The sequence below is a fragment of the Hippocampus guttulatus genome, chromosome 5, assembly GCF_054856545.1.
Source record: "Hippocampus guttulatus isolate MCC_2025c chromosome 5, RoL_Hgut_1.0, whole genome shotgun sequence".
In the NCBI taxonomy this organism is placed as follows: Eukaryota; Metazoa; Chordata; class Actinopteri; order Syngnathiformes; family Syngnathidae; genus Hippocampus; species Hippocampus guttulatus.
In genome coordinates this window covers 834524-860270 of record NC_141265.1, presented here as the reverse complement: position 1 = coordinate 860270, position 25747 = coordinate 834524, and the positions used below count along the sequence as shown (strand labels likewise).

The following is a 25747-nucleotide window of genomic DNA, read 5'->3' as shown; positions in this document are numbered from 1 at the left end:
ATTGACCGGCACGCGGCAAGACGCACTCTGGATCTTTTATAGGATTAACTTACTGACGAGCGGGAGATCACACACCAATTACGCGTCTCGAGACTCGAGTCGGGACGCTTCTTTGGCCACGTGCTGAAATTGCTCAGAAAGAACGCAGTGCGTGCGGCGAAGTTGTGTGTGAGCCGCTCGTGAGTTTGTGCGAGCGGAAGGCTCCAAAGTCAAGTGCTGAGAGAATGCTGGATGGACGAATGAGCCGGGGTTGAAAGGATGGATAAGAGGATGATGGATGGATGGACAAAAAAAACAATGAATGATGGATGGATGGTCTGATGGATGAGGAAACGACCAGCTGCATAGAAGATTGGATGGATTCATTTCATGATGGACGGGTGGGAGAATGATGAAACAGATGTATGTGCGGCGCCAGGAAGAAATTGAGGAATGGATGGACTGAGAAAAGAATGAATGGACAGGTGGGATGAAATATGGAATGGACGTATGGATGGATGAGGAAATAACGAGACGGATGATGGATGAACGAATGGACAATGGCTCAATGGATGAGCACATTCGTTGAGGGCTGAAAGAGTGGATGGATGTATGACTGGCAACATTGATGGAAGAAGGATGGATGGATGGACATCGGATGTGAGGATGGGCTGCTCTCGCGACTCGAAATGGGTGCTCGGTGTGTGTGCGAACGGCGATTGAGGGGTCACCTGTCCAAGCACGGACAGGGTGGACGCATGTGTGGGTGCACTTGAATGAAAGGGGAAGCGGGATGACGCGAAGCTTGTTTTTATTTCACTTTCACACCCGATAAGTCTTCTTAACAAGGCTTAACGTCAGGCAGAGGTTGGCAGCGTTCCATTTCAGCTTGAACCTCCGTGATCTGGACGCCCTTGAAGGTTCCGGTGACGGTGGTCCACGTGGTCTCCCCGTTGCGGTAGATGCGCTTGAGGCGCGCCGTGTACGGGATGTCCAAGCTGTACTTCTTGCCCTGCATTTTGATGGTGCACGAGTGACCGGCGGGCACCGTCGTCTCCAGCGTCAGAGAGTGGGCGGTGGTCTCCGAGCGGGTGTCGTCTTTGTTCAACCTGTAGGTGAAGGCGCCCCTGAGCTCGATCTTCCCTTTGGCGATGAAGGGGATTCCCGTCTCGATGGTGGTGCCGACTCCCACCGTGAGGGCGAAATCGATCTGCCACTTTTGAGTTGACGTGACGCTCTTCGAGAGGCTGACCACATGAGTGACGGACTCACACTGCCCGTTTGAAATGCCGTTCCTGTTCAAGACCTCGGGGGGATACTTGATGGATTTGGCATCTGCCATGTTGTACCGGACGTCCATCAGGTGCTCTCTCTTGACATCTCTCATGGTCTCCAGGACCATGTAACTACGGTACCAATAACGGCTTCCGCCCCAGGGAAGATTGAACACCTTTTCGCTCACCTTGACTTCCCCCAGTCCGTACTTATTCTTACCGATGTAAATGTCGTCGTTGGCGCAGGTCTTAATCGAATTTGGTGTCACTGAACCACCGTTCCCCTCTTTCCACTCCAGAATCTCAAAGTCGTCTCTGTTGACCAGCACCTCAAACTGCGTGGAGCTGTAGCCCGCCCCGTCGGAGGCGAAGGCGCAGGCGGCGTTGTCGAGCGTGGAGTCGTAGTAGCCCGAGTGGCAGCCCACTTTGCAGATGTAATCCACGCGGCTGGAATACGAGTTGTAGATGGAGACGGCACCGTCCGGGAGGGAGCCGTCCCACCGCTTCCATTCCAGGTTTGTTTCGCCAAAGTCTGCCGGCGGGTCGCCGCGCGCTTTTCTAAAGAAGTGTGCCGGTGGCCTCAGAGCACTTTTCTTGGGCACGAGTTCCGGACGCCGGTTCCCCAGACTCTCATCGAGAACGGGAGGCGGCACTGTTGTGGGAAGGAAAGAAGAAAACAATCAGAGCTGGTTTTCCCAGGACTCTAAAGGGGGACTCATTGGCAAAGGTGGGAGAGCTCAGAAGTCTCAAGTCAAAAGACGTTTGGGCATTTATTTGATTCTTTCCCGGTGCCTCCTCATTGTTTTATTTGAGCGTCCTGGTCATTTTAGTCCCGTGTCTTTTTTCATTCCAATTGCGTCGTCCTCTTAACGTGTATGTTGTTCAAGTCGTGCATCTCGGCGGTTTTTCTACTGAGTCGTCTTCGTGCGTTGTGTTCCTTATTGCAGTGCGCCCGAGTTGTTCCTCTGGTCTTTTACCAGCAAGTGCGCTCTCGTCCTTCTAGAGAGCATCTTCGACATTCGACTGTCTTTCGACGTCAGCACGTCAAGCGGACTCCCCGCTCAATGTCAATTGATTTGACTTTGGTCAATTCGTACAATTTCTATTGCCACATGAGCCGATTATCCGAACAAAAGGCGGGACCCGTGCTACCGAGGAAACACCCATTTTCACAGCCAAACAGGCAAGCCTTGCTGTCCGGTTTCAATCAAATACCAGTCAGGAAAGTGGCAAGTCTTCAACTGAACAATATAAGTCATGTGACACAAATGCCCCCCCCCCACACACACACACACTCAACGCACACACGTCTGGCAGTCCGCGCCAATTTACCAGCATTGTCAACGAGCTCTGCGAACTTAGAATCCACCCACGAGGAAACCCTCTGGAGGGTGCAGATGGAATACTTGACAAAGCTTGAACCTTGGAATCGAACACACACACATTCGATGGCATTTTGTGTCCTCGTGATGTCAAAGGCGGGGTTCTCAAACGTCTGAGAGTCCGTTGAATTTTTTTTTTCCAAGGAACATTTCTAACCCGAATGCCAATTCAAAGTTGATATCACGTGCACCCCTCCATCTACCGGGGCCGCATGTGATTTTTAAAACCAAGGACCAGATGCGCCAGGTGATGTTTATTACGTCGTCCGCCAAGGACTCGAGTTTGAGAACCACCGGCCGAGCACCGGGCGACACGTGACCTCACCTGAACTTGGCTGTTGATCGCAGTCGTCGGGGCCGGCGCGGGTCCGCTGCAGCAGAGCCAACAGCACAAGAGGAATCCACAGCTTGGCCATCTTGTTTCGCTCCTCAACTAGACAAGAGGGCATCGAAATGGCACGCCGTGAGTGAATCGCGATGTCGAGGGTGGCATGAAAGGCCAGGACCACAAGGTGAGCCACTCACCGCGAGTCCGAGTGTGTCTACGAGTGCCATTGGGCAGCCGACACAAATATGTACCTTGAGCGATGTCTGCACTTTGACCAGTGCAAACACATCTTCAAACGGCGCCACTCCAAATCCCTTTTTTCTCAACACCGTGCGCAGTTAATTCCATTCTTTTCCAAAGGTTTCGCCCCGTGGGTGTCACCGGCATTTATGAATCGCACGGACTAACGTAGCAAAGCTACGTCCCGACGTCCCTTTTGTGACTTCCGAGCAAGAGTTGCCAACATTTGCCCCGTATCAGACTTCCAAACAAGAAGTCCAGCATGAGACTATGACGTGAAAGATGGTGATTTTGGACATGTCCGTCACCATACCTTCCAAAAGACACGCCCAGTTTGAGACATTGCAATGAAGATGTCCCAAACAAGACTTGAGTACATTCATGACATGTCCGAACTGAGTTTACTAATGAGACAATAGGGATGTTTTCCTTGCTCCCGTTGACTTTTCACGTCTCCGCCCGTGGCCATCAACGCGCCAATCGACAACCGCTTGCGTCTCATCCACGTTTCTCGGTGTCTCGTCAGTTGGCTTGGATTTGGGTTCCCTGCTTCCTTTCAGTCCTTGTCAGTTGATTGTTGGTGTTTGGTCCCAATTCAAGACGCATCCCGGTGTTTGTGACTTTCAATCCTGGTTTTGGACTTGGTCGATTTTGTCTTGTTGTTGTTTTCTTCCAAGCACTTGTTTCTTGCCTTTTTGTTCTTTGAAAGGATTTTTTTTTCTGAATGTGCCCTGCCTCGCCAGGCGCCATCCTGCTTTTTTGTCTTCGAGCGCATTCTCAGTGTGACGAAATACATATATTCAAATATCCAGTGGCAGGAAAAAAAATAAAAATCCCAATCACGGGGGAGCACTTTTACAAATTGGCCTTGCACGAGACGTCGCAACACGTTGTGTCAAACGCTGCCGAGCTCAGGCGGAAGGGGGCGTGCATTCCGAGACGGCAGTGAATCATCGTCTTGATATTCCAAATGTTCCCTGCCAGGCGAGTGGAGCGCAGGAAAAAGAAGCTGGCGGCCACCGTATGAAAAATGCAGCAGCGCGTTTGGTTGCACACGCCTGATCTTCACGTCACCCGCCATCACACGCAGTGCGTCTCGCTTGTTCCCGTGAAGGAGCCTGCCTGGTAGGGGGGGGGGGTTATTACTATCAACTAGGTATTACTATCTCCCACTCGCCAATTCCGGGACAGCAAAGTGGAATCTGCCGAGACTCTTGATGTGTCACAGTTCTCACTCTGATGTCCCTGTTCTGTACGCCAAAGGAGCAAAGCTTTTGCGTCTCGTTTTGTCCTTGCGCACCTTTTGGCTTGTTTGACGGTGGCACTGGGGTGGGCGGCATCGAGGGGTCAGGTGTCAACCCCCCCTCCTCGCCTGAACCGCCTGCCAGCCTCCCATCCATGGCGCAAGAAACGCTCGGGCCACCGGCGCCAATATGCTCATGTCGCTAACAGTCGGCGTTGAATATTCACGAGGCGCAGTGAGTCCGCAACGTCCCATATGAGATGATAAAATGGCCGGTATGAGGCGTCCTGTCACGCTGAACAGGACGAGCCGAACCCAAACCCACCTAACCCTCAGGCAACCCGAATACGAGACGTGAGATGTCCTCGGTGAGACGTCCATTTGATGACACATCCCCCGGAGAATAATGTCGCAGAGCAGCTGTTGCTGAAGACACATTGTAACTCAGTGTTCCGTTATGAAACTTTTTCATGAGATGTCCCATGTGAGACTTGACTCAAAAAGATGTCCTCGTATGAGGTCTGCGCAATTGAGACGTATCATCCCACCAGATGTCCCCTATGAGAGGTCTGCGACGGGAGACGTGAGCCCCATACAAGATGTCCCATAGCATAGCGGACAACACTAACGAGGCGACCCCAAGAAGACCTCCCATGCAAAATGTCCCGCGTCAGACATCCCCAACGTCGTCCTTCCATACGTCCACAACAGCCGGCGCTGAATATTCACGAGGCACAATTAGCGTGACGGACACCGAAAGGCACCGCTGAGCTTTTTTTTTTGCCCGGGATGACTCGTTCCTCGGCCGTGGCGGGGGTTAGAGGTCAACCACGGAAAGATGGCAGCAGAGGAGGGCGAGCTTTCAAGGCGTCCCCCCCTTCCCCCGGCCCACGTAAAAGCCTCCTCATGCGGCGACGTGCCTCCTCTCCCGTGCGCTTCATTGGAGTTAAGCCGGAATATTCTGCCTGGAGAGGAAAAAAGAAGAGGCTTCTCTTTTTTTTTTTTCCTTCCAAAAGTGGGGTCAGAGTGTTGGAGAGCCTTCAAATGGAGATGTTTGCATTATTCAGGAGATTCACAGAGATGCTCGCCCGCGCTCCCTGGCATGAAGACTCGTGTCGGCTTCAGCTGGCTTTTGTCAGGGAGTCGCCGTTACAGTCACTCTGGGGGGGAACCTTCATCATCATCGTCATCGTCCCGTTACGCTCCCTTTTTTGCCTCCTAGGGCGCTTGGAAACAAAAGTACGATTCGTGTTATTAACGAACAAGAAAACACAACCGGCGCGTTTCCAGTTTTAGAACCTTCTGTGTTCTGAGTGTCACGTTGGGCTTTATAAAGAGAGCCAAGCCAAAACGAGATGGGCTTCAGAACCGGCGCGGAGCTAACACCGGAAGGTAGACACGGCGGGGAACCAGACATTTGCAGCTTCTGCTGCGTTCACATGTCTGATTGCGCTACGCCGAACAGTTGCTGTCAGCCAATGTTTATCCTAGTGAAGCTTCGAGCGGAGCGGAAGAAATTGGGAGCGACAAAGATACTTGTCGACAACAAGCTGAACAAAGCTTCCCTGGGCGCATTCCTCTGCCTCGCTGAGCTCAACATGCCACGGTCGGCATCCGCGTAAACTCCTGCGTTGCCGTGGTCGTCGCCGGCGACTTTCCGGGTCCAGGACCCCAACGGGATCGGCTCTCGAAGGTTCCGTGCGGTCCGTTTTGGAAGCCGTCGGGTGACTGGCGTGGAAAGCTAATAAGAGGACCGCATTCGAAACGCTCTAAAATCGTTTCACCATCTTCAGCTCCTAGAGGCAAGTTCGCTGCGGAGCCTTTTGTCTCCATCTCAGTGCGGTCAGAGATGGAAAACCGAAGCTCACTGGCTTTAAAACCTAATAAGAGGGCAGATTTTGAACGGGAGCGGGATCGAGTCTAGATCACATCATCGTCCGAACCTTTTGTGGGATGAAGCTCAAGAACCTCAAATGGTCATTGGGTTCGCCTCGAGCTGCAATGCCGTCGGCTCTGGAACCCCGAAGGTCGGCAGCCTCAGAACCCGACACAAATAGATATCTCAACTCCACACTTTAAATGTCTCTGGTTCTAGAACCCGCCGTGGGATCAGATCAGAGTATTACTCTCTCTCGAGAACCGAAAACGAGGTCGTCTTCAGAACTTCCCTTCATTTCAGCAAGTCAATAAACTCGAGTGAGGTTATTTTGTCATCCAAAGCGTCAGCGGCTTTTGAGCTTGCGGTATGATCCGCATTGGAACCCGGAGCGTCACCGGCTCTCCAACCCAAAGTGAGGTCAGAAGCTTGAGGACTAGACCTTGCCCAACTCGGCAACATCATTTCATCAGCTTGAGGACCGAGAGTGAGGTCATCCGCAGAACCAGAGCATCTCCGGGTCAGGGAAAGTCCTCGGAGTGAACGTTGAAACCCAAAACCACTCACTCGAACCGGTGTCAGATCAACTTTGGCCTCACCGGTGCAAAGGACTGAGCAGGAATTGCACCGTTCAGAGTCCCCAAGGCCAGAAGCATCAGTGTGACTGCGATGATGCGTCCGGCGCCGCCCGGAACGCACGACACATGGCGGGTTCTTAATGATTGTTACTTCCACATTCATTTGGCGTCAATGTAGTTGTGACACCGGCGAGTGTCGTGTGGGTCCGGTGCTGAGTGTGTGCGCGCATCGGAGTAAAAGGAAGCTCTCATGAATATTACACACTCTTGTCTGCACAAGACACTGAAATCTCAGCCTGCTTCCACCTCTGAATTATTGACCACCCGAAGCATTTTCCTCTTCTTGTTGCTCTGCCTTTTTTATCTTTTGAGATACAGTGAGACATCGGATGTTAGTGAGAGCTCGTTGAGTGTTAAGAGCGGGATTTATCACCGATTGATGCCAGATCCAACACGAGATATCTTTATTTATATCGCGCTTTGACAACGGCAGTGGATGGAACAATTAACGAAACCAAAAAAAAAAAAAAAATACGGGAATACAACACATCAGAGACGGACATGCAATGCTGACCATCTTCCAGCAGACGCCTTGTTGTTTCAAGCACTTCTCGATGAAAGAGAAGAGAGTAAATCAGAGATGTCGCGCTCAAAGCGTGCGCACGTCTGCTTCCAGCTAAGTTTGAAAGTCGACAAGAAGCTGCGGCGTCCATTGACGAAAAAAAAGAGATTGGTTCACTTCTCCCGCCCCATGTGAAGCCGCTTCAATTCCAAGCGCCGACTCCCAGTTCCAAACACGCATCCGACCCCCCCCCCCCCCCCCCCCCCCCCCGCCCCGCCGACGCTCCTCCTCCCACATCCTCAGCTCCATCGGCTAACCGTCCGGTCGCACCAACGCGGCTGAACAAAACGGGGCATTGAAAACGCTGCCCGTTACATGTACAAAAAACAAACAAACAAAGAAACCGCAAGCGCCTCGGTCAAATCGTGCCGACCCTCCACCCCCCCCCCCCCGCATCCAAATCAGCGTGTGCTGCCCAAGAAAGCGCAACCATCAGGCACAGATTCTCCTTCGACGAATGTCGTGGAGAAAACGCTGAAAACGGTCCGCGGCGGGTCGACACAAAGGACAACGAACACCATCGGACAAAACACAAGCACCAAAAAACAGAGACGGGCGCCAATGATGGCGCCATCTTGAAATTTATTGAGATGGTCATGAGATCATCACCATATGGTCACTTCGGTTTAGGGATATACGGTCAAGATGCTACTGAGATATTGGCAAGGTTGGTAGACAAAGATTTTATGGGGGGATATTATTTTCGGGGTTTGTGCGCGGTCGAGGACCCAAAAGTGAGGAGGCTGGAGAAGCGGGGCGTACTGAGCAAAAATATTCACGAAAAACACTTAGAGGGACACACTCTGCGGCGGCCGCAGGACCTGCACCTTTGGGAACAGAGACGGGTGGCGGCCGCAGGACGCGCGCCGCCATTCCGGGAACAGGTGACGGCTGTGGGATGTGCACCGCTGGAGCTCGGGGCTAGCGGGATCAATCCTCCGGTCCTGCGGGGGGCCATTTTTCGTCGGATTGTTCGGTCAAAGGTTGCGCGTGTTCGAGTCCCCGAAAGGCGAGAGGTAGGAGATATCGATGGAATGACGTGTGGATGAGCCGTCACTTCCAGCCGGTGAGTGAGGTGGTCATCGCGTTTGAGCGCGGTTAAGATCATTAGCGAGATCGTCGCGAGACGCTCACGAGACCAGTCGGCCGGCCGGGAGGCCGACTTTGGAACTCCTCGGGTGACTTTGGGCTCATCCAACTGGAGCGAGGTGAGGATGACGACGAAGGTCTGCCAGCCTCCCCCGCCGCAGGTCTCGGCTGTGACGTGACCCGCTCGGCCGCGCGCGCGCACGCAAGCCGGCGCGCTGCCGCTTGGACATATGCGCGCGCCGCCGCCGCCGCAGCAGACGGGACCGGAGTGGCTGCGCGCGGCGTCGCAGGGGATCTTTTTCTCCCCGCAGGAGCTTCTCATCCCACTTTGGACTGCTTTGGCGTGTGTGAGAGTGTTGATGGAGAATGTTCCGCAAGGGAATCAAGCCACTTTGGTGACTTTTTTTTGTGTGTGTGTGTGTAGTAGGGGTGTGTGTGTTTTTTTTTTTTGTTTGTTTTTTTCCTTTCTCTGAAGCACTTACTGACTTTTCCCACTCCTGGTGCACGTGCATACTCATTTGCAAGTGGAACCAGCACGGTTGCGTCCTACGGTCCTAAAGTGATGGGTAAGATCTGTGTGTGTGTGTGTGTGTGTGTGTGTGCGCACGCTCTGGATGGATACAAGATGACGATGGACGGATGGCAAAATGAAGACGCCGTTGGTTCGAGATGAGTCTTTCATGATTGAGTAGCGAGCGAGGCATCGATAATAGCGAAAAGATGCGTCGGGGAAGTTGGCGAGATCTCAACGAGGATTCCGATCGTCGCAAAATAGGAGCGAGATGGCCTCGCGGTGAGCGGTCGGAGCTTTACCATATTAGCAAGGTATTGAGGGATCGGCGAGGTGTCATCCAGATGGTTGTAAGACTCCTCAGGAAGCGTTGGCCGTGAAATATTAGCCACGTGTGAGTGAGAGAGTCACGAGATTGTGTCGTGGGTGTTGTGGGATATCAGTGAGCTTTTAAGATCGTAGTGAGATGTTGTTAGCGTGTGAATGAGAGATGCTATTGAGATAAACGCGAGATATTAGTGAGGCAAGAGCGAGAAAGTAAGCGACTGTCGAGGAATGGTCGACATAAAAGCCAAATTAGCTACGGTTAGCATCCTCGTGAGATATTAGCAACATGCGTTATTCTTATTTGTGAGTTATCGTGAAGAAACTCACAAGATATTTTTGTTTCATGTTAGCGAGACGACAATGGCGCATCGGTGAAATAATCGCGAGATTTGACCACGGCGAGGCAGCGTAAGTCGCGCTATTCCCGAGAGAAGAGCAAAAGCGTACCAAGAGATCGCTATGATAATTGGCAGACGTCGGCCAGCGATTTGACGTTCGTGCGGTCATCAAAAGATGCGAGCGTGACGACACTCGGATATTAGTCGAGAGATTTCAGGAAATACGACTGAAATCATGCCAAATTTTCCGAAGGTACAGTATGGGCAAACGAATGGGCTCCGCTTAGCCGCGGCCTAAGTGGAGGACGGCGTGGCAAAGTGTTCAAAATATCTCCGTGAGACGTTAAGAACAAAAAAATAAATAAATCGGAGTGAGAAAAGTGTGGTGTATTTGCAGCAGTGAAAGTGCTGCTTTTTGATGCCGACTCGCTGCATAAAAGATGCGACGAATGAAGCGCGCGTCGTCATCGTCGTCGCCGTGGCTAACACATGAGCGCACGTTGGCTCGCGCCGGCTCGTCACCTGGCGCAACCTTTGCCAAAACTCTCCCAAGAACCCGAAAAGACGAATACGAACCCCGGTCCTCTTCTCTCTCTTCTGCCTTCCCGCCCGTCCCGACCGTGCGGACGGTCACCCCCCCCCCAGCTCTCGCTTCCCCCGCTGCAGGCTGTTGATGGAGAGCGTTTCGAATGTCAGCCGGGACGGTGGTCATCGCTGGCGGAATTCTGGCTGCCGTCATCTTACTCACCATTGTGGCCGTGCTGTGTTTATGTAGATTGCAGGTACGTCCGCTCCCTTGACATGATTCTGTATTGAATATTTATCGCATTTTGAGGAGAATTTTTAGAGTTTCATTGTTATATTTCTGGTAAAGTAGATTTGTTAAATTCTTTTGTGTTGTTTGTTTTTAACTCGCTAATTGATGATTGACTCCAAAATCCTGATCCACTTAAGACTTCCCCCCCAAATATTACAATGGGTTAGTTTGACCTGCAGCCTAAAAGGAGGGTTAAACACCAATCTTTTAACTCATTCAGTACCAGTCAATTCTGGACCAAGTGTGAAAAGACGTTTAAAAACGTCTTTGGGAGTGAATGAGTTAATGTCACATGGAATTTTTTTTATTAATTTACTTTATGTTAACGCTTTTGTTAAGCGCTTTGTTACAGCTGCAGCTGTTGTGAAAGCGCTATATAAATCAGCATGTATTGTATTGTATTGTATGATTCGATCGCTCTGCGGCAAAGCGCAACACCGATTAACCGCAAGCAGTAACGGACACCGTCACGCGCGCCGCGTAACAAACTGTGACTGGTTGTAACTCACACCGGAACAAAGTCGCACATTGCCGAGCGCTCACTGGAACGCCACGTGAAATAACGGCAGCTGGCACTTGTCGCCCCGTCTCCCCTTTCAGTATTACTGCTGTAAGAGGGAGGAGTCGGCGAAGGGGGAGGAGGAGGAACCGGAGCTGTCCACCATGTCGCCTTCGCACCCCCTGGCTCTGTCGGCGCCCCCGACGCCGCCCACGCCGGAGCGTTACGGCGACGAACCCGAGACGTACCCGCCCACCTTCCTGACCGAGGCCAACGGGCCCGTTAGCTTCACGCCGCCGCCGCCGCCTCTGCGTCGCTGCCAGCGGGCGCACGGCTTCTGCCCGGCGTGCGCCCGCTGCACGCTGCCCTTCTACCTGCACCACCCCGAGCGGCTCTGCAACGGAGGGCGAGGGCTCGCCGGCTACCGCGGCGTGCACCGGGACCCGGAGACGCCGGTCGCAGACCTGGCCGGCTTCTACCGCAAGCTGGACCTCATCCGCTCAATGGCCACGCGAGAGGCGGTCGCACGCAGCGTCAGCACCGACGTGTAAGGGCCTGGGGGGCCGCAAACCACACACTGAGGGCTTTTCGAGAAGGGCCAGGTTGGGACATCATTCGGGATTACCTCTCACACATGTGAAAAGCTCTCAGCTCTCAACCACGGAAATGCTGTCATGGTAATACTGGCACGCACACACACAAAATCAGATTTTTTTGCTCACCTACACAACTGAAACGCTCTAATACAACTGACAAAAAAAAAAAAAAACGAGAGATGATGAGAAGAAATCAGGCAAGTGAAACAAATTGAATGCCAACAGTTGAAAAAAAAGGTAGTTCGGCGTAGCAATACGTGCCAATGCCCGCCGACGCCACACAACTCGGACACCATGACTGCTAAATAATTGCACACATTTTCCCCACACTTGTTTTTTCCATTTCAGGAGCACAAAAGAAAAATACCAATGCGAGCACATCATTGACAATCTGCCGAGTTGAGGCATCCAGAGACAATGAAATAAAGATGAAATTAGCCCCGCCCACCACAAAAAGGTTTTGGATTGATGTGTTGATCAACAGTTGATGATAGCTGACACTCGTCGCTTCTTCAGCACGTTGCCATGTTACGCGGTGTTGCACGCTGTTACCCACGCAGTGACACACTTTTGCTCACTTTTATTTTTCGAGTGAAGTACAGCCTAAACCAGGGGTGGGCAAACTTTTTGGCTCGGGGGCCGCATTGACTTTTAAAATTTGACAGAAGGGCCAGGTCAGCACGAGCTATGGTACATTAAAAAAAATAAACTGCATTTGTTGACAGTCCATATCAAACATCAACAGAACAAAAGCATGAACGTACTGTATTAATATACTTTTTTAAAATGACGACAGTGTTGTTGATGACCTATTTTAGCCTGTGCATTTCTGCAGATGGGTTGTGATCAGACCAGTAGAAGTAGAGCGATACAGAGGTCCTCGGTGGTCGAAAAGATCCCGCCCCCACCTCCCTGTGTTCTGCAACCTCAAGTCAATGCGCCACCTGGCGGTGAAATTCCTGTCATTACAAGTCCAATTGAAATGAATGCAATCATTCACATCGAACCTTAATCGTAGACCGACCTTCGGCGGGCCGGATTAAAAAGACCAACGGGCCGGATTCGGCCCGCGGGCCGTAGTTTGCCCACCTCTGGCCTAAACAGTTGTATCGGGAGACGCTGTACACGCAACAATACTGTCACACGCTTTGTAACACGCACTCGGTTGTAAGACACTGTGAGCCAAACTGTAACTGAGACGGCGAAATAAATTGTAACGTACGCTGTAACGCACTCACTTCATCTTGCAAGAAGCGATCTGTTTACGACCCCCGCGACGCGCTGACTTGTAGTCCACCACATTGGAACGCGGACACTGTGCCAGGGCGTTACGCACTGCCGCGTAACCTTTAGCACAGTGCTGCCCAACCTTCTTTTTCGTTTGTTTTTTTTTGTGTGTCACAGACCAGTTGACACCAGTCTCCAGACCAGCGAAGTCTGGTGGCGCGAGGCCTTTTTTCAAGGTTTGAAAAGCAAATCATAGGATCTTCAAATGAACTCTAAAATGTAGAGAGAGAGCCAGTGAGGGGATGCCAGAGTGGGAGGGATGTGCTCGAGGTGAGCAGCAGCATTATGGACCAACTGGAGACGCTTCATGGAGGACTGGCTGACTCCAAAGTCAAGTGCGGTACGGCAATCCGGCCGACATGTGACGAAAGCGTGACTTCCTCTTCCAAAGTGCTCGCCAGAGAAAAGGGGGGGGGGGGGGGAGGCTTGACTTTAGCGAGCTGCCTAAGATGAAAGACGTCGGATTTGACAACTCAAAATAAATACGCCTTGTAACGTTGAAGTTAGCTAGCGCACACTTTGCCCACTTGGGTTCTGTTGTCCGACGCTGTCAGTCCAACAGTCGCACGGTGTCACGCACCGACGACATCACCCTGTCAGCCACACGGGTGCAACGGGGTCGAATCGTGACCCCCCCCCCCCCCCCCCGCCTTTTCCCTCCCAGAGAGAGGGAGCGCGAACATGAAAAGTCAAGCACAGATCGAGAGAGCGCCAAGTGGACAGTTTCTCGTCTTTATTATCAACAACGTGTGTCCGCGTGCGCTTGGCGCGTCATACAAAGAGGTCTTTGTTATATTTCGATCAAAGACAGGAAGACGAGCACGCCCGAATACATTTCAAGTGTCAGGTTATCTCGGCTCCTCTGTCCGCCGTCATCGTCGTCTTCCTTTTCTTTTTGGCACCCGACAAAGAAATGTCGGGTGGTCGTGCTAACATAAAAAGAAAAAAAAGTGTGTGTGCGTGTTATGTGTGCGCATGTGTGTGTGTGCGCGTGTGAATGCGTTTGTGTTTTCTGTGCGATGACTAATAAATACGCCGATATGCACATTTCACTCACTGTCACCGTTAAATAACATGTAAGAAGTGAATGGAAGAATCGTCTTGGTCAGAGAGACGCTCAGAATTCCCTTTTCAGGCTGCGGGAGGAGCTTCGTCTTCGTCTTCATCATCGTGTCGGTTCAAGTTTAAGGGCCCGAGTAAGAGACGCGCCGGGGGCAAAGATGGGAGGCATGATGGCATGCAGAGAGAGAGAGAGAGAGAGAGAGAGTGCAAGCGATTGATGATGAGAAGAGAAGAATTACGGGAAAGGATTTGAGAAGGAGTGAGGGGGGGAAGTGATAGGTCTGAGAAACGTGGTGGGAGAAGGCTCGAGGTCGCAAAAGAGAGCACAATGGGGGGAGAGAGGGGTGGATGATGGGGAAAAAAAGAAAGCGGAAGAGTGAAAGACTCAAAAGGTGCCGGTATGGACCCAAAAAGTGGGCGTGCCCCGCGTGAGCAACTTTTGGCGCGCCGACGTTGTGTTTCGACAATATCGACGTTGCGCCCCGAGCGAGCCGACGAAGAAAATCCACGCGCGCGAGCGGCAAGTTCCGGCGGAAGGCGGCGCGGGTCGGGGTTCTAGGAAGTGGGCGGTCGCAGGGAGTGGCAAGAGTGGCAGCAGGCCTTGCTGTAGTACCAGTGACTGCACAGGTTGACCTTGAGAGCCAGCAGGCAGTTGGTCGTGGGCCGGTCCTGGCAGCTTTCATCTGACAGACCAAAAAAAAAAAAGCTGTTGATATTTGAACTCATAGGTGCGTGTACACAGTATTCTTTATCCTCGGCATAGAAGGGCTAATACGATTACAGGTATGTGACTAGAGCTGCGCTTCCCTCCAAAAAGAGGTCATTCGCTCCGGTAATCTTGATACACGGGGTACACCGATTCAGGGATGGTTCGTCCAAAGGTGCGGGAGTGGTTCGACGGGGTTGGATCTGAGCCCAGAAACGGCGAGATGGTTGGGGGGGGGGGGACTGACCTGGCGGCTCGGTGGGACACGGCTGGAGACTGCACGTCTGCTTGGACACGGGCTTGGTGAGCGGGTCGCAGCCGCGCACCAGCTCGCGGTCCTGATAACACTTGACGTCGCGCATCCTCACGCCCACGCCGCACGTCTTGGTGCACTGAGCAACACGCGAGGTTCCGTGTTACAAAGCAGCTTGAGCGGACGCGCGACACACACGGGTGGGCGCCACTCGCACGCCGCGTCCGAATGACCTGCCGCGGTCAACACCCGATGATGAGACATGCTAAACACGTCTCGCACACATGCCCGACGATGGTTACGTACAGTTTTGACCCGTATCGCGCGTGACATGCGAGACGTGAAGGACATTCCACACAGGTTGCACACACGCGCTCAACGCATGCTACGTACGATAGGGACCAAACGGGCATGTTACCGACATGTGATCCAAATCACATGTTACAGACCTCGCAATAGCTCCCGCCACGCAGGCGACACGTCACACGCCTCACTCGCTACCCTTACCTCGGACCAGGGCGTTGTGTACCACTTGAAGCACGGCCGCTCGAAGCAGGTGCTCTCGTCTTCGGGCCTCTCCTCGGCGCCGCACGCCTCCCCGTCCAAGACCAGGAACTTGCCGCCGCTGATGCCCACGCATTGGACGACCCTGCGCTTGACGCCGCGGCCGCAAGTGGCGTTACACTGCACGCAGTACGCACGTGTTACATGGCCAAATTTGCACAGTGCGGAGATGGCGCGTGACGGACAGGTTGCACTCACGTTCTTACATCACGTACCCGCACGCTCCGTGCGGGCTTCAGTTATGTTACATGCACGCGACAGACACCACATAGCGGTTCCACAAACATGACGTGCGGGTTTCACTCTCAACGGGGTTCACCTTTTCCCAGTCCTGATTGAGCCAGTGGGCGGGGCAATCCCTCTCCCCACAGGGCTGGACAGCGAGCGGCTTCTCGTCGCCGAGGCACTGGTCCTCGGCCACCACGCGGCCATCGGGGGTCTTGCAGTACACGTGGCGCACCATCCTCCCGTGCGGGCACGGGCCCGAGCACTAGGCACAAGAAGGCGCAAAACTGAACGCCGCGTCACGGCGGGGTTTTTGCTCGACGCCGGCCGCGTCGTGGCTTCACTCACCGGCCCCCACTCAGACACGGTCCAGTGGCGTTCGCAGGGCGGGCCCGTGCAGTTCTTGATGCTGGGCGGTCTGGTCGCGGGGTCGCACGGGCGGCTTTCGTCGGAGCAGCGGACATCCCGGGTCACCTGATCTCTTCGGCCACACTTGGCGGAACACTGTGTCAGCACGTTAGCATGTTAGCAGCCACCTCTTTTTGGCCACGTCAGTACAAATAGATAGACAGATGCGGTACGGGAAAGACGTGAGCATTTTACTCGAGCGAGCCTTGCTGACGCAAAAACTGAGAAACATTGTGAACAGTTCGAGAGACAGGCGGCGTACCTCGGTCCACTCGGCCACCTCCCACTGCGGGCCACAAGCGGGGCTCTTGCAAGGCCGCCTCTCCATGGGTCTCTCCAAGTCGGCCACGGTGCACAGGTCGCTATAGACGGAGCTGTCCAAGCCAGGTGACAGCATCTTCCAGCATCTGACCTGCCGGAATTGGAAGCCCTCGCCGCAGGTCCGCGAGCACTCGCTCCAGCTGCTGGCCTCCCACCTGAGGGGGAGCCAGAGAATCACCCACTCGCATTATGGCAACCGTGTACACTACACCCAAAACGTTTGCCATATTGGGCTCTTCCATGTACATGTAAACTATTTTACATGTACAGCTCCTTGTTCGAGGACAGCAAGTTGTGCAAAAAGTATTGCAACCTTGTACGAGTTCTCCTGAAGAGGTTAGCGTGCATTTTAGGTTCATTGTGAAATTTCACCCGAAAGCCCGTTAGCATGAAGCTTCTGTCAGTAGCGTACCTGGGCTGACACTCCCGCCCAATGCAGAAGTCGTGGACGGGCTCTGGTCGGGTCAGCGCATCACAGTACATGTCGTGCACTTCCGCGCCATCGTAGCGGATGCACGTGACGAAGGACCTGGAAACGCCTGAAAGAGATCAGCAGTCATCGCTAAAGGCATGTGGGTACGGTCCTGGTCCAGATTTACAAGAACGCAGCGGCCCGGGATGGGTTACCAATGGAGCAGGTCATGCTGCATGGCTCCTGGGAGGAAAGCTTCCAGCGGTACATGTCAGCCGGACTCAGCTTCAGGTTCTTCTGGTAGAGCCGTGGGTTCCCCCTGTGGAATGGTGCGTCCTCCGTTAAGACCAGCTACGAATCTTAGGTGCCACATGAATTGAGATAGACCCCAAGGATGGCTCTCTGAAAAAACAACCGGTTTCGAGTATTTCCTGGTTCTGTGCCAATAGCAGGTTCTGGTTTTGTCATGATTCGGTTTAGGGACCAACAGGTGGCACCGTAGGGCTCCCCTGGCAGCTGCACACCTGTTGGTCATAGGTAATTAGGGCTTTAAAAGGACTCCCAGCCCGAACACTCAGTGTCGGGTCATTGTTTGCTCTTGCTACTGTCATGTTTGTTTGTTTGCTGTTCCTTTGCCGCTGTCATGTTTGTTCAGGTAGTGTTTTGGTTATTGATAGTTTTTGTTTAAGTCATGGTTTTTGTTTGTTACTTTGGACTTTGTTCTGGATTTAGTTTTCTTTGTTTTAAATACAATTCGTCAAGTACACCCTGCTCCTCCCTCCTGCCTGCTTTTTGGGGTCCACCACCACCACGCAACGTGACAGTTTTGTTTCAATACCTTGTTCTGTCGCACTAACTGCTTCTGTTGTTGGACATGTCCTGTTGTGGTCCTTTGCTTTGCTTCTGTTGTAGTACATACTTCGATGGTGTTTGCTGGCTTTGTGGAAATACCTGGGTCTGTTGTCCTACCTGGTTCTCTTTCAATATCTGGGTTGGTTTTAGGCTAGTACCTGGCTCTATTGCGGTACCACTTCTGTTAGGTTCATCGGATCTGTTCCCGTACTTAGTCATCTCTGAGTACCCACTCGTGTTGGATTATCCGTCCTGTTTCAAAACCCGGTTATGTTAGTACGTGGTCCCATTCTGGTACCTGGTTCTGTTGGAGCACTTTCTTTCCTTGGTTCTGTCTGTCGTGTGAACTGACTGGTCTATGACCAAAGTTCTGGTGCATTACCTGGTTCTGTTGGAGTGGGCGCCGGCCCTGGTCATGGCGTGCAGCGTCTTGTTGTGGTAGAATACGTCTGCGCCGCTGTCGTTGCGTTTTCGTCCGAGCGTGAACTGCAGAGTGCGGTTGTGTCCGAGCGGTCCGTCAGACTCCGGGTCGCCGGGGTCCGCCTCAGCCGAGAACAAGTCATCTCCTTCCGTTTCCAGCAGCTGGTTGGTGGAAATATTGATGAGCAGCTCGTCTTGGCCCACACGTTCTTCCAGAAGAACCCTCCAGATGAGGTTGGGGGCGTCGGCCTCGGGGTCCAGGGGCACGTCGACTGGTATCGGGTTGGCGGTGCTCCCCGTGTGGCTGCCGTTGCTCTCTGGTGGGCCAGGACGAAGAGTGTTCAAGAGACAAGCAAGATGTGAGGGGAATTCACCCAAGAATCAGCCATCACTCCTGTTGGGGCGGCATGAGGTTGTTGGCCCTTGTGTGAATTTCTTGGACAAAACTGATTTTTGAGAGAAAGCCCGAACTAAACACAACGGACATCAAAACAACACCCCAAATGGACACACAGAAAGAGCGCTTGTGTGTGTATATACACCTGCGTAGTGTGTGTTGGTGTCACAGTGTATGTGCGCGGTCTCCTCGTAGACTTCGTTGGTCTCCTGCTGCGTGCCGCCGTCCATACGGCGCCCCCCGTCGTAGCGGCTGGCGTTGGGCGCCGGCAAGGGCCCGGCCTCCACCGAGCTGTCGGCGCCCGTGTAGATGGGCGGCGGCGGCACAACTGGCAGGGAGTCTCTCAGGACTGTGTACTCATACGTGATGTACGGCGTTCGGCCGTTCTGATTCCACACCTAGAAGGACATGTCCAGGCTTGAAACCCTTACACCCCCAAACGTGGCTTAAAACCCGGTTTTGAAAAACACAACCCTGGCTTCAAATTTTAGCCCCGGCTTTCAAACCAGGTCTGAAAGCCAACTTTGTATGGAAACCCCAATTCAAACCCCTGAACATGGTACCAGGATGTTGACCGGCTGGTCCAGGGGCCCTTTGGCGACGATGTACTCGATGCCCGTTTCGTAGATGTCCATGGGGCGGCGGTATTTGAAGACGGTACCCGCCACATGGAAGTTCTGAGGGCTGTCCACTTTGTAAGCGCCGTTAAAGAAGAAGTTCCCCGCCTGGTCGGTCACGGCTGAAAGGAGGAAGCGGGTGTGGCTTTTTCTTTTTCTTTTTGTCCGAGCAAATGAACTTCCGCGCCGGCTGTCAGCCAATGACTGACCGAGAACGTCGGCTGACTTTTTCCTTTCGATGACCTGGATGTCCCACGATCCTTCGGGGATTTGCGTGATGAAGGCATAGCCTGCAAATCAGGAGAAAGGAAACTGATCTGAGCGGTCTCGGCGGCAGCAGCAAACCGGGCAGTGGTGGGAACTGGGCCTTGGTCGGGACAAGCGGCAACCAAAACTGCGGTGGCGGAGATCAGGCGTAGGAAGCGGTGGTGTGGCGCTAGCAGGCGCACGGCATGCGTCGGTGGTCACCGGGCAGTGGCGGCGAGCGGCATGCCCGGCCGACGGCATTGGCGAGATGGCGAGGAAGCGGCGGCGCGGGATGCTGTGCCCTCACCAAGCGTGGTGGCCCCACGGCGGAAATTTCCGGTGACCCTGCTGCAGCTGCTGCCATCGCCCTGGCACACTCCGCATTTGTCCAGCGTGTTCGATGAGAAGAGAACGCCATCGCACCCGATTGGCTGGGAGACATCAAAGAAATCTGGTGATGTCAGCATTTCTTTCCAAACATAGGGAAATGACCTCGAAATATAAACATGCCATACACATAAACTGCCTTGACCCCTTCGCCGAGTCTTGAAACCCTGTGTCGAAATCGTGGCCGGGTGCGGACTCACCTCACACTTACCGTCCACGCAGACTCCGCGGTAGCTGCTGTATTTACAGGACGTGCCGTCGCGCGCCGCCACCATCAGCTGACGCTGGCCGTCGGCGGTGGTGCAGTGGAGATCGCACGGGTTGCTGGAGATGTGCACGTAGTCGTCTACACACAGCGCAGGACTAAGGTTAGCGAGAAGGCCAACTCCAACGTCTCCGCTAACGTTGACATTGCCTCTGACGGCAACGCTCGCGTCTGCGCAACCGCAAACCCTCGGAATCAGACACTCATGAAGTGGCCAACCCGTGAAATATGGAATCGTGCTTGTACTGTCGCGCCCTGTTTTGTCCCCATTTTCCTCATCGCCGACTCCAACGCACCTGATTCAGTTGTTCAGGCCTCGACAGAGCTTGCTGACAAGCCGATCATTTGAATCAGGAGTGATGGAGTAGGGAGGGACCTAAAACAGGCAGGATATGGCTCTCCAACAACCGCAGTTCCCTACCCCTGCCCTAGACCCTAACCCGTAGATGTTGGAGTTGACAATGAAACACCGAACCTCGTATGAAACCCAAATTTCCAACCCTACCCCCCGGCTTTGAAACTCGACGCCGAGTTTGAACGGCTCATTGGGGTTTCCCATCCCGAGCCGCGAGTAAGACCAAATGCGCGGTACCCGGATAGAGAGGTTTCCACTGGTAGCTGTGGCCACTGTAGAGCTGCGAGTTGAAGGACCAGCACTGCTCCTCGCGGAAACTTCGGGCGCTGGCCGGACAGTCCTGGCAAAGTGACAAAACGCGACAGTCGGCGTCGGGCTGTATGTTTCTGGACGTACACGAGTGCCCTGCCCGCGTGTGACTGACTTGTGTGTTGCACAGGTGGTATCGCTTGGAGATTCCCGAGCACGTCATGTTGTCCTTGAACACGGCAACTTTCTTTCTTTGGACACCAAAAGGCACACGCGAACAACATTAACGAGAGAACTCGGGCCTCGCCGTCACGGAGCGTCGGGGACGGACGGTAGCCTCTCGTGACCTCTGCTTGAGGCAGTGCCTCTCCTGTGACTTGACGCCTCCGCCGCAGGTGCGCGTGCACGCCGTCCACTTGGCCCACTCGCCCCACCAGAACGCCGTCACCTGGAGCTCCTCCAGGCTGTTGGAGGCCACACCGCCTTCTTCCTGCAGGAGCACACATACGCACGCCGATCAAAACGTGATGATCAGTGAAAATGAAGCTGTCCGGTTCGGCTCGGATTTCCAAGGGGTCCGGTATTAAGTAGTGTGAAGTCAGTGAGCCTTTGGAGTTTTAATGTGCCGGGAAATGCAGATACGGACCAACAACCTCAAGTTCCTGGAACATGGCAGAACAAGGAAATGTTGAAGGGCGATGACGTTTTTGGACCATGGGAATTCTTGTCCAAATGGAGTTCCCAGGCTAATTTGTCAGAGCCAAAAGAAGAGCCTGCTGCCTGAGTGAGCACGTCAGCCAATCAGAAGTCAGTGAAAGAGCATTGTTGTGAACGTCCCCAAAAGTGCAGACGCAGCACTTTCCAAACATTCCCCGTGTGCAGCAGCAGCAGGAATCAAACCTGAGCATGCTGCTGGAATGTGAGGAGGGGTGGGGGGGGGGGCGCAGAGAGCGCCCCTCGTCACCCAATTGGTCTCCATGCTTAGGGAGAAGCAACAGGAAATACGAGGGGAGGCACACAAAGGGACGCCCAAAGGTCGACGGGAAATGTGAGACAGAAGGGTGGAGAGGGGTGACCCTAGGTGTGTCTTTTGACCTGCAGCGGCGCGATGGCCGTGTTGGCGAGGCGTCCTGCGGACATCATCAGCGTGACGACAGCCAGCAGGACCACGGTGGTCTCACCATACGTCTCCCAGGAACACACACGCATCCTGGTGGACAAAATACAAAACAGCGCTGTTTGCATGACGGCAATACCAGCTGATGTCGTCTGCGTCGTGGCATCGCGAGCTCGTGTTACTGTTTGCGTCCCACAAACACGAGCCAATCGTGTTGTTAGCAAGACAGCAAAATAAATTGACATTTGAAAAGAAATTAACGTTGTAATGGCAGCATGTGACAGTTTTTTGTCTGGTGCTGCTGCTGCTATTGTTGTTGTTGTTGTTTAGCGACCTCCAACTGGGTCCCAAAGCGTCTCCTAAAGCTGCAGCGACCCGGCTACCTGCAGACCCAGTTGGCGGCCCTTGACTGGGAACTGTTCGTAGCCCAAAGGCACGCCCAACAACGCTTGGAGGTCGTTCCCGAGTTGGGCGTCTGTTGCTGCGAAGATGACGGAAGTACAAGCTGAAGTTGTTCGCGTGACGGGAACATGAGCGAAGGTTGGTGACACTGACAGTAAAATGAAATTGACATGGGGTCCCGAAGCAAACTAACATCTGTCGGGTCAATAGGTCTTCCAATCAATTCGTGGATGATTGACAAGCTAACCGGCCCGTCGCGAGTTGATGTTTAGCTTGTTGGGTAACAACACAGTGAAAGTGAATTCTGCCTCTGTTTACACTTGCGCAACAAAGTGAACCAAAATAAGAAGCTAATGCTAGCCTGGCCGCAACATGAGCTAATGTTCCTGTTAGCATGACACCCAAATAAATGAACATCAACCCAACCATTTTCCCATCCGCTTGTCCTCACAAGGGTCGCGGGGGGTGCTGGACCCTATCCCGGTGGTCTTTGGGCAGGAGGCGGGGGACACGTCGTGCTGGTAGCCGGCCAATCGCAGATAAATTAACATTGTTAAAGAAAGCTAATGTTGTGACGCAGCATGTGATAATTGTTTGTTGCTGCAAAGATGACAGAAGTACAAACTGAAATGGTTAGCGTTTCGGGAAATATGAGTGAAGGTTGGTGACACTGACGATAAAATGAATTTGACATGGGGTGAATGGCCACCCGAAGCAAACTAACACATGTTGGGTCGATAGGCCTTCCAATCAATTCGTGTATGATTGACAAGCTCACCGGCCCATCGCGAGTTGATGTTTAGCTTGTTGGGTAACCACACAGTGAAAGTGAAAGTGAATTCTGCTTCTGTTTACACTTGTGCAACACAGTGAGCCAAAATAACAAGCTACGGTTAGCGTGATGCCAACATGAGCTAATATTCTTGTTAGCATGACACCCAAATAAATGAACATCCATTTTCCCATCCTCTTGTCCTCACAAGGGTCGCGGGGTGTGCTGGAGCCTATCCCGGCGTTTTTTTTGGCCAGTAGGCAGGGGACACGCCAAAGTCACAGATTAATTAACATTTGCAAAAAAATCGAACGTTGTGATGGCAGCATGTGATCATTGTTTGTCTGTTGCTGCTAAGATGACAGAAGTACAAGCTGAAGTTGTTTGCGTGATGGCAACATGAGCAAAGGTTGGCGACACTGATGACAAAACGAAGTTGACATGGCGTGGATGGCCCTTCCCGAGCAAACTAACACATGTTGCATTGATCAGCCTTCCAATTGATTCATGTATGATTGACAACCTAACCGGCGCATCGCGAGTTGATACTGGTGGTGGTTGAACCCCCCCCCCCTCTCCCCTCCCTCTTCCTCTGCCTCACACACACACACACACACAAACAAGCTGAGACTAAAGTAAACAGTCTTGACGGCCCCCAGGGGCCCCTCGCTGTCGTGTTATTACAACACTGGCAGTCTCAGCCCCTACACACACACACACACACACACACAGATCCTCTGTCGCATCCACATGCACTTGCGCCAGCTAACAAGCTAACTGGAACCGAATATTGATCAGCGTCACAAACACAAGGCAAGCTTGCTGTTCGTGTGGCGTTAACAAGAGCGCAAGCCATCGCTGCATACAAAGTGCTGTACGTGGAGCAATTTAACATAAAAAATAAACAGTAAAACAAATCGGTAATAAAGACGCCGTGTTTTTGTTGCTGTTGTTAGCACGGTGGCAACACCAGCTAATGTTTTTGTTAGCAAAGTTAGGCTAATGTTGCTCGTAACCTTCCTTTCGTAAGAATTTCTGATGGATTCTGTGAGAAAGCCTAAGAAAGATTTATTATTATGAAATCTCAGATAGAATTTCTCATGGAACGGAGCAGAACCTATAAAAAAAAAACCTCTAGTGGAACCTCTACAAGAAGTTGTGTATGACATGCTTTACGTATTCAACCAAAGGTCGAGGTTGTGCTGGATGGAACCTATGACGGAACCCGTGGAAGCACCCGTAAAAACCTCTGGCGGCAGCTCTAAAAGAACCTGTCATAATAGCTCACGTGCAACTTCAGACGAGCATCTCAGAGTAGGAATGACAGGAGAGCCTTTCGTGGAATGATTGAGGGACGCGTCGAGAGAACCTTTTAGAACCCAGGGACGAACTTCCCATGGAAGTCGGAACCCATAAAAGAAGCTTTCATAGAAATTCGGGCTTACCCAGCCAGAGCTACCGATGGACTCTACCGGAGAACCTTTAAAAGAACCTCCAAAAGGATTTATGGTAGAACCTGCCATAAAAACCTCTTGTACAACTTCTGGTGGATTTAGAGAACGATTCTCAAATAAAATGTCCGGTTCAAACTCTCGGAGAACCTTTGGTAGAACCTTTTGAAAGAATCTCTCAGAACCCCCCGACCCCCCCATACAAACAGGAACCCTCATTCCCTGTACATGTAACACGCACATACACTCACAGAGTACAGTTGCGGGGGTTTGTTTTGGTCTGGTGCAACACGCACACGCACGCACGCACACAACAGGTTTCACAAACTGACACGCACTCACCTCCCCCGCTGCAGTCCAAGGGCGTCTGACTTTGTGTTGAGGATGCCGCTCAGCGTGTGTCAACGTGTGTCGTGTGCATGCGTGCGTGCGTGCGTATGGGCGCGCGCGCGCGCATCGGCGGTGTTGTGTTGTGCGTGTCTGCCGTTGAATGAGGAGACGCGAGTGCGGGAGCAAGAAAGCGTGGAAGGGAGGGGAGGGCACAAGGAGGTAAGGTGTGCGCTCCCCGCATCCCTCTTCCTCCTCCTCTTCCTCCTGAGTCAGCAGGCTTTTCTGGGATTTTTTTTTTTTTTTTTCTTTCTGGAACTTCGAAACGGGACCCAAAGTCTGCGGCTGGCCGTGGATGTTGCACTTCACACCTCGCCGCTTCCTCCCCGGGCAAGTCCCAGACTTCCCACAATGCTATTCTGCGCCCCCCCCCCCTCCCCCCCGGCCCAGACGCGGCTGAAAGCGGGCCAAGAACAACAAGAAACGTGAGTGGACGCTGCCTGGCTCCGAAGGCCCGATATGGCATTTGCGCGCCACGCTTCGAGTGTGATAGGGGGCAGCATTTCACACCGTATACATTCACCAAACAGGACTATCAAAAGGAATATCAAAACTGGCATAACCTAAAGGAAGAATCTCCAGGAAAAAAAACTGAAATCGAAACTTCTGGTTGAACCCGATACAAAAGCTCTTGTGGATCTGCCAATGGACCCTCCGTGAGAAATGATGACGGATCTTATGGAAGAAAGCTTGAATGTACCGCCCGGAAAAATGTCTGCTGGAACCACCGACAGACCTTGCGATAAAAGCTCTGGGACAATTGATGAAAAGTACCACGAATGAAATTTTGTCACCGGGGGCCACAAAGAAACCCCCGGTGACAAAATTCACCGTAAAACATCTGGTAGGAGTACAAAGCCGCTACAAAACCTTGGCTAGAACTTATCGGACGA

The 25747-nt window shown here is 52.8% G+C and overlaps 3 protein-coding genes across 9 annotated transcripts; 1 reads left to right on the top strand and 2 right to left on the bottom strand.

The window, feature by feature from the left end:
* Nucleotides 1-773: 773 nt before the first annotated feature.
* Nucleotides 774-3183, bottom strand: LOC147204526 (natterin-3-like). 3 transcript variants are annotated; one of them, XM_086111129.1, is made up of 4 exons: nucleotides 3161-3183; nucleotides 2961-3068; nucleotides 2586-2675; nucleotides 774-1905 (listed from the first exon to the last, which is right to left on the bottom strand). In XM_086111129.1, the coding sequence occupies exons 2-4, from the start codon at nucleotides 3049-3051 to the stop codon at nucleotides 821-823; spliced, it is 1266 nt and encodes a 421-aa protein (XP_085967255.1). In that variant the 5' UTR covers nucleotides 3052-3068; nucleotides 3161-3183; the 3' UTR covers nucleotides 774-820. The 3 variants fall into 3 exon arrangements, with proteins under 3 accessions (XP_085967255.1, XP_085967254.1, XP_085967256.1); XM_086111128.1 differs by lacking the exon at nucleotides 3161-3183 and having other exon boundaries at nucleotides 2961-3094; XM_086111130.1 differs by lacking the exons at nucleotides 2586-2675; nucleotides 3161-3183 and having other exon boundaries at nucleotides 2961-3061.
* Nucleotides 1621-12936, top strand: fam163b (family with sequence similarity 163 member B). Of its 4 annotated transcripts, none has more exons than XM_086111174.1 (3): nucleotides 1621-1768; nucleotides 10433-10569; nucleotides 11205-12936. In XM_086111174.1, exons 2-3 carry the CDS (start codon nucleotides 10477-10479, stop codon nucleotides 11652-11654), a joined length of 543 nt encoding a protein of 180 aa, XP_085967300.1. In that variant the 5' UTR covers nucleotides 1621-1768; nucleotides 10433-10476; the 3' UTR covers nucleotides 11655-12936. The 4 variants fall into 4 exon arrangements, with proteins under 4 accessions (XP_085967300.1, XP_085967299.1, XP_085967298.1 ...); XM_086111173.1 differs by lacking the exon at nucleotides 1621-1768 and adding an exon at nucleotides 2998-3147; XM_086111172.1 differs by lacking the exon at nucleotides 1621-1768 and adding an exon at nucleotides 3301-9177.
* Nucleotides 12937-13718: 782 nt separating this feature from the next.
* On the bottom strand, nucleotides 13719-24843 carry ttc16 (tetratricopeptide repeat domain 16). 2 transcript variants are annotated; one of them, XM_086111177.1, is made up of 19 exons: nucleotides 24810-24843; nucleotides 21821-21935; nucleotides 21073-21215; nucleotides 20901-20976; nucleotides 20714-20816; nucleotides 20057-20202; nucleotides 19777-19900; nucleotides 19433-19513; nucleotides 19170-19345; nucleotides 18752-19004; nucleotides 18172-18526; nucleotides 17153-17256; nucleotides 16938-17064; nucleotides 16467-16680; nucleotides 16145-16300; nucleotides 15891-16061; nucleotides 15515-15691; nucleotides 15002-15146; nucleotides 13719-14731 (listed from the first exon to the last, which is right to left on the bottom strand). In XM_086111177.1, exons 2-19 carry the CDS (start codon nucleotides 21932-21934, stop codon nucleotides 14604-14606), a joined length of 2793 nt encoding a protein of 930 aa, XP_085967303.1. In that variant the 5' UTR covers nucleotide 21935; nucleotides 24810-24843; the 3' UTR covers nucleotides 13719-14603. The 2 variants fall into 2 exon arrangements, with proteins under 2 accessions (XP_085967303.1, XP_085967304.1); XM_086111178.1 differs by lacking the exon at nucleotides 24810-24843 and having other exon boundaries at nucleotides 21821-21970.
* Between the last annotated feature and the right edge of the window lie 904 nt (nucleotides 24844-25747).